This window comes from Mytilus galloprovincialis, chromosome 13, assembly GCF_965363235.1.
Source record: "Mytilus galloprovincialis chromosome 13, xbMytGall1.hap1.1, whole genome shotgun sequence".
NCBI lineage: Eukaryota > Metazoa > Mollusca > Bivalvia > Mytilida > Mytilidae > Mytilus > Mytilus galloprovincialis.
Genome location: NC_134850.1, coordinates 55847309 through 55855162, shown reverse-complemented (window position 1 = coordinate 55855162; position 7854 = coordinate 55847309). Strand labels below are relative to the sequence as shown.

At 34.9% G+C, this 7854-nt stretch overlaps 1 protein-coding gene across 1 annotated transcript; it reads right to left on the bottom strand.

The window, feature by feature from the left end:
* Positions 1-2379: 2379 nt before the first annotated feature.
* Positions 2380-6789, bottom strand: LOC143056096 (C-type lectin domain family 17, member A-like). The gene is made up of 4 exons (XM_076229183.1): positions 6649-6789; positions 5170-5264; positions 3080-3170; positions 2380-2690 (listed from the first exon to the last, which is right to left on the bottom strand). The coding sequence occupies exons 1-4, from the start codon at positions 6689-6691 to the stop codon at positions 2470-2472; spliced, it is 450 nt and encodes a 149-aa protein (XP_076085298.1). The 5' UTR covers positions 6692-6789; the 3' UTR covers positions 2380-2469.
* Between the last annotated feature and the right edge of the window lie 1065 nt (positions 6790-7854).

The window sequence follows — 7854 nt, the reverse complement described above, 5'->3', positions numbered from 1 at the left end:
TAGAGCTAATTTCCTACAGCATGTAAATTAAGCTAGACTTGGGTTGGCTCGCTTTCTGTGTTTGTATAAATGTTTGCTCAAGAGCATGCTGAGGCCGATTTAGAGCCCCCCTTTTTCTTGTAAAAATTTGGTTGATTATATAGGGAATCACTGAAGCATGACCGGAGCAAGCCCCCTCTTTAGGCAGTCAGTGGGCCCCCACTTGTGAAAAATTCTGGATCCGCCACTGGCATTGGAATTTAATTGACATGTGCATACAATATTACTAGGCGGAGTTAATCCTGTATACACTTTATTTCACATTATCAAATAATCAAATTCAACGTTTATATAAACGTCAAAGCAAGCAAGCCACCAAAGTCTTAATTTAGGAAATTAGCTAAAACAATAAACAAAATTGTCACAACATTGGATGTTGCCATGGTAAATGTTCCCTTTTATCTAATAAACTCACTGTTAATATGCATTTGTCACTGAATCTTCGTAAAATATAGTCTGTTATCCAGGAGCAATATAAAGTATTTATACGTCTTTCTCGTACATCGAGAAATATAATATGGCTGACGATTGAAGCGCGCGAAACAGGACAGCCCGGGGCTAAATGTGACCAAAATTTTTCTTAATTATTACTCTTGATTTCAACCAAATTGATTAATAAAAAATACAGAAACAAACATTTTTGCTCAAACATATTTTTAAATTTTTTTTAAATCATTTCCTTTCTTTTTTTTTTATCGAAAAGATAATCTCGATTTGACCTTGAACTGTACACACACAGCTCACCTCTGGCGTGTTTGTTCGTCGGTGGTGAGCCAGCCTGAAGAGGTCCATTTCTTTTTTTTTTTTTTGCATTGGGAAGATCTTCTGTTCCTCTTCTATCTCTTTTTTTTCAAATATGTAGTTTAGATGGCAGAAGCATATAACAAGTATGGTGTCGTTTAGACATTAATAAATTTATGAATACAGATATAGTAGATTGTGAGCTGGTGTGATTAACGGTTTTTATGGTATTGCAGCCTTAGGGAGAACATCCCTGTAGGGACGATAACCTGGATAAATATAAAAACTACATGAACAATCAAAGAAAGGGGTCAATTTTGTGATATTCTGGGAGGTGGGAGGGCGCAGGATAAAAAAAATGCGGATTTATTATACATTTTAATATGTCCCTTAGCATGCACCATGCCTATTTTCAGCTCTCACTAGGCCTCCACATTCTGTTCAAAATCCTCATTTCCTCCACCTCTACCAAAAAAAAGCAAATGACACGAGTTTAAAACGATTGGTAGTTTGTTGCTTATTTTAACCCCCAGGGACAGATATTTCATACATTTTCTGGAAGGACAAGAGTATAAAATTCAGGTATATAATCTTAAGATAAGGAGATGTGGTATGATTGCCAATAACAAAACTATCCATTGGAGTTCAAATTAAGGGGATATAAGGAATTACAGTAACCGTATGGCCTTCAACCATGACTAAAACTCCATACCGTATACTCGGCTCTTTTCTTCCTTACGTTTTCCAGTTTTCATCTTAATCAAGATGATTAATAACTGGTGCATACGTGGTCTATTTTTTTTTAAAACTAGTTGACTTATAATTATATACAAAAAAGGGTGCAACCCGAGAACATATGTAGTGATAAAAACTGTGTACAGGAGATAAAGCTATTTAAATGAGAGCGGAGAGAACTATATATGTGTAAGGATCTGTAAGCTGCTCTCTGAAAGAGTCGACTGCCTGTGTATTTACAGCTGTAGTTGGTAAAAGATTCCATTGCGTTATTTAGTATAGGAAATATCAATATAATGAAATATATATCTCTGATTTATGTAGTCTAACGTAATCAGAGATCCATATTTTAATTGGATTGGAGGGGGGATGAAAATCTGTATACGAGTCTTTGGGTGTATAAATATGTCTGAAATGTGAGAATGACGTTTTCGGATTCTTGAACTGATGGGATGAGAATTGTGCTAGCTGGTAAAGCAACAACATGATGTGTGATCGTGTACATCATAACCAGACATGCACGTAATCTGTGTCAGTGGCGGATCCAGCCATTTAAAAAAGGGGGTTCCCAACCCAGGACAAAAAGGGGCCGGGTTCCAACTATATGTTCCCATTCAAATGCATTGATCGGCCAAAAAAAAGGGGGTTGCAACCCCCCCCCCCCCCCCCTTTTGGATCCGCCACTGTGTGTTGTGTTAATTGTGGCCAGTTGCGTGTATTGAGCATATTAGATACGGCCGATACACTGCTAGTGTTATGATACCTGTTGCAGGCATTCCGAGCAGAACTCCTTTGGACCACTTTATCTTCGAGATAGATTCTGAAGTGTGACTTTATTACTATGTAAACAAAATACAAAGAGACTTAAATGAAAATCACTTTATAAAAAGAAGAAATATCAGAAGTCTATTACAGTCTAGTAATGGACTTCTGGTAATATGCATAGAATTCTATCTACACGTGTGGTTTTTCGCATATACAAAAATTATCTTTATTACATTCTTCGTCGTTCCACAATCCGTTATAATACGCAGATGTATCCATACAATCTTCTAAAGATGTCATCTGATTCGGTTCACCAGGATACCACAGGTTGATGGAAATCTTTTGGCCTGTAGAAGCCCACTCCCATATACCCTCAGCTGCATCATCTACTCCATCTAACCAGTACCCTCCTGTTAAAAAAGTTATAATGTGATATTGATACCAATAAAAAGAACATACATGTTTAACGCTTGAGAAAACGTTAGGCAGATTCATTGTGACTTGGATGGAGAGTTTCCTCATTGGCACTCATACCACTTCTTATATTTATAAGACGTTTGTCAGGAATGTTAGTGACCGGGATTGTAGTTGGTTGTCAGCGAAAAGTCCGTGTGTAAATGTAAGTTCATTATGTACACCAGGTTAAATATACTGTTCCTAGTGTATACGACTATGTGGGGGTGTAGTCTTCTTGTCAATATGAAATTTCAATATGTGTATTAACTCATCCTTGATACACCCGAATGCATTCTTATATATTGTATAAATATTTATCATATATTTAGGATAACCAACTTACCAGGCATATTCTGAATCATGCCATTAATGAAGTCCTTTTCGGAACCAGATTGAACAGTAGCTAGGTGTGCTCCATGAGATCTACAATAAGTCTGAAGAATATAAAATATAAAAATTAGCACTTCACTAAATATATTTTTATGTATAGCACAAGTATTAATTCATGAAACATGAAATTGATGAGAATTAATTGAGTCTAAAAAGCATCACACAGTACAGTAAGCTCACTTAAAGCGTGTTCCAAATTTCGGGAACATCCGATTTGTAGATCGTGCGTAAAATGCGACCTGGCACATTTGTTTTTTTGGGGGGACGGACTGACTGACGGACTCACAGAAACATGGATTATTGTAAGGACGGATAGAAATACGGGCGGACATACGCAGATCCACTTCATTTGGCTCGGGGCTATCATAAACCAAAGGGGATCTTCTAAGGTATAGCGTCTATAAAAAAAATCAAGGGACTAAATATGGCAAGCCGTTCTCGTCAAAACTATGTTTAAACCCTTTTTTCGAAAAAAAATACACACTGAGATTTAAAAACCTAAAATAACACACTGAGAAATCGAAATTACACACTGAGATTTAAAAAAATAAAAAAACACACTGAGAATTCAAAATTACACACTGAGATTTTAAAAAGACACACTGAGATGAAATAAATTGAAAAACACACACTGAGAATTGTTAATTACACACTGAGATTTCAAAAATACACACTGAGATTAATTTGCAAATTACTAATGAATATTCATGAGATGAATAATTCAACAGATTAATATCTTGATCTGAAGAACTCTTGTCATTATAATGAAATGCGATTCCTTTAACCAACATTCGTAATAAATTTCAAGACTTAACATCGGTCATATTCATAAGTTTGTTGCCCATTATTCAGATCATTACTACCAGTAATTAAACATGTGTCCCTTTTCAAAAGTTTTCCAACTGTTTCCCTGATTTCGCCAGTTAATCTTTTATATTTTTGTTACGTTTATATGCTATAATAGACACTTGAGTAAAAATTTCACTGCATTCTTTTGCAGATTGTTCCAATGTTTTCTTATAATTTTGATAAAGTTTTTCACCATTTGGTTATATTTTGTAATAAGAGTAAGTAGGTATCTTCCTTGTTCTTATATTTCTAAAGTTTTTTTTATTAATAATTTGGAACCAAATCGAAGGACTAACGAGTTTTGTCCCCTTGTTGTTTTAAGCTTGTAATAGATTCAGATTAAGTATGCTAATTAGATATTTGCGCATAAAAAGTGCGCACAAATCTCAGTGTGTAATTTTAAATTCTCAGTGTGTAATTTTAAATTCTCAGTGTGTAATTTCAAATTCTCAGTGTGTGTTTTCAGTTTATTTATTCTCAGTGTGTCTTTTTGAAATCTCAGTGTGTAATTTTCAATTCTCAGTGTGTAATTTTCAATTCTCAGTGTGCGTTTTTCATTTTTGTAATCTCAGTGCGTCTTCATGAAACCTCAGTGTGTAATTTTTAATTCTCAGTGTGTAATTTTCAATTCTCAGTGTGTAATTTTCAATTCTCAGTGTGCGTTTTGAAGTTTTTAAATCTCAGTGTGCTTTGTTGTAATTCTCAGTGTGTAAATTTTACGAAAAATGGTTTAAACATAGTTTTGACGAGAACGGCTTGCCATAACTAAATCCTTAATTTGGATGTTGTTAATATATGCATACTACATAGATACTTTGTTTCTATTCTTTGTGTTAGATGTTTGGTGCATTGTGTCGATCAGATGAGTCACTGATTTTTACAGTTTGTTCTTATGGTGTGCTGTTACATCATTGTCCAGGGTGACGGTGAGACAGGCGTTTGCAAACATGTTTAGATTGCTATTCGGTATGAGTTGTTGAATTGAAGGTCGTACGGTCAATATAGTTGCTGATATCTACCTCATTTTTTCTCTGGTGGATAGTTTTCACGGAAGATAAATACAAAGAAACTGCCCGCAGCCTTACTAAAAGAAACTCATAAAAAATAGATTAATGAAAACTCCAATATTTAGCTTCACGAGAAGAAACTAAATCATAGAAGTCTAAGGAAAAAGATAGAAAGAAAGAAACTCACGGAAGAATCAATCCATGTCGACAGCGACCTGTGGAACAAATAACACGAAGAGCTGAATCTAATCCAGCCGAATGGACATATACTGTGTACGGAATCTGAAAACAGGCCACACCTGTAGTAATTATTGAACAACAAAAACCCCACTATGGTAAAAAAATAAACTGATACAATTAAAGGTGTCAGTCATTATATTTTTTTATATCAAATGCCCACAAACTATTAAATGCGTTCTCCATATGTTTTCTAGACTAATTTCTTATTTGCACCAGTCAGGAGCCTATAGTTCAGTGGTTGTCCTCGGTTCATTTATGTCTGTTATATTTGTTTTTCGTAAATTGTTTTGTTATACATTAGACGGTTGGTTTTCTCAATTGATTTGTTTCATATCTTTCATGGCGGGGCCTTTTATAGCCGACTAAACGGTATGGGTTTTTCGTATATGGTTGCCTATGATTGCTTACATCCACTTCATTTGAACTCTGATGGAAAGTTGTCTCATTGGCAGTCCTACTACATTAACAGTCTACTAACTATATCGGCAATATTTGACTTTACTAGATCTTGTCCTGCAGATAAATTTGTGATTTACAGCGATCATTTATCTATATTGATTTAAATCATACAAAAAACAAGAATGTGTCCTCAGTACACGAATGCCCCACTCGCACTATTATTTTCTATGTTCAGTGGACCGTGAAATTGGGGTAAAATCTCTAATTTGGCATTAAAATTAGAAAGATCATATCATAGGGAACATGTGTACCAAGTTTGAAGTTGATTGGACTTCAACTTCATCAAAAACTACCTCGACCAAAAACTTTAACCTGAAGCGGGACAGACGGACGGACGGACGGACGAACGAACGGACGCACAGACCAGAAAACATAATGCCCCTCTACTATCGTAGGTGGGGCATAAAAATGTTTCTCTCTAAATATCATAGTTAGTATGATAATAGGCAATTTAGACTATGCATACTGGTTGGAAGGCCGGTTCATAATAAACTCATGTTGACTTATATGTTGATCTTACTGTGCTGCATATTATTGCTGCTTAGTGTTTATCTCTCTTTCTATAATACTATTTAAATCACCAAATACAGAGGCAGCAACCCAACAACGGACTGTCCGATTTTCTGAAAATTTCAGGGCTGATATTTCTTGACCTGATGAACAATTTTACACATGTCGGGTTTGCTTTAAATGCTTTGGGCCAGGTGAGCTAAAAAGACATACTGTCTTTCGGTTTCAACATTTCAATTGAAAGCTGTCTCACTTAAGTATACACTCCCGTCCCTTTTACCAACTTTTAAACAATCAGAAGAAACACTTGCCCATGTGGCTCCACTTTTTAAAATTATCCTCGAAAATAAATCTGTTCAGATTTGACATTGGTAAATATAACAAACAAAAAAAAAAATGTTCAGATTTGAAAACGGTAAATATAACAAGTATCTTTACTTAAAAAATCCATACATACCAACAGTCAATACCAAAAATAGAGTAACACATACAGATTTCATGTCAAATCCCGATGTGTCTCTTTACTGTTTTGAATTATCAAGATTTTTATATTTGATTACATAATCTATGGGCCTCTAAGTCTCTGATTAGTTTGACCCTTTTATTTGATCTGCACGGAAATAGAACAGAGATAAGAGACAATATTGATATGTGTTCCATAGTTGTAAGGGAGATACCATTTGATTTTTATGGGGGGGCTAGGATGAAAAATTTTGTCCTGCTTTTTTTTTAGTTCTAATCTCTGTCCTGCCTTTTTATTTCTTACTCTATTCGGTCCTGCCTTTTTTTTTACTAGTTTATCCTGACTTTTTTTACACAAATTGTCATCCTGCCTTTTTTTTTACCAAGTTGCTCATCCTGCCTTTTTTTTTACTCAAAACTCCTGTCCTGCCTATTTTTTTCAAATTTCATCCTAGCCCCCCCATAAAAATCAAATGGTAGCTCCCTAACATGTGTAAAGAATCTTAAATCGGTCAATAGTTATACGAAGAAAATTGAAAATGGAAATAGGGAATGTGTCAACTGAGAGACAACAAACCGACCATAACAACCGAAATATATAGGAGGGGATGTGCATACATTTTTCTGTTTATACCACCTTGGTTATTGTAGGAATGATTTGTTGGAGGAGTCCTTAAGCAAGTGTTTAGTTCAGTGGCGCAGAGGGCGTATAGTCACCATTGAATGGGATTACATTTGAATGTTTAAAAATGTATTGCTATCTCCACTCGGTAGTTATTAATCTTTTATCTGAAATTACGCTCCCATTTTGGAACAGCCCCTGCTAGCGGTGGGATAACCGATGAATCGAAAGTATAGACAATAACATTTCTTGCGTTTTAGATGGGTCCTAATGTAAAATTGTGTGTGTGAGGTCCCAAAGTTAAGTCAAAACAATTTAGTATACTGCTTGTCGATCTCCATAACCATGCTGAATAAAACACCAATTATAATTGATACATAATTTCAATAATATTTTGTTAATATGTGCAAAAAGGTAATTGCTAGTATAACCTCTTTGATCTGTGTTAAGTAAGATATTCATGTCAATGCATATCTAATAAAAGGTTGATCCATTTAAAACATTTTAATTATTATATAATTTTGATGTGATTATTTTGTTCAGGTTTGTGAACTTGAAACGTTTCAAAATTTTTATAAG

What these genes read in the sequence shown, in the direction of transcription:
- LOC143056096 (XM_076229183.1), bottom strand. Translation starts at nt 6,691, where the DNA reads ATGAAATCTGTATGTGTTACTCTATTTTTGGTATTGACTGTTG. An exon ending in ATTTTTGGTATTGACTGTTG is followed by an intron (nt 5,265 to 6,648) that starts GTATGTATGGAT and finishes GCCTGTTTTCAG; the next exon opens with ATTCCGTACACAGTATATGT. An exon ending in CGACATGGATTGATTCTTCC is followed by an intron (nt 3,171 to 5,169) that starts GTGAGTTTCTTT and finishes TATATTCTTCAG; the next exon opens with ACTTATTGTAGATCTCATGG.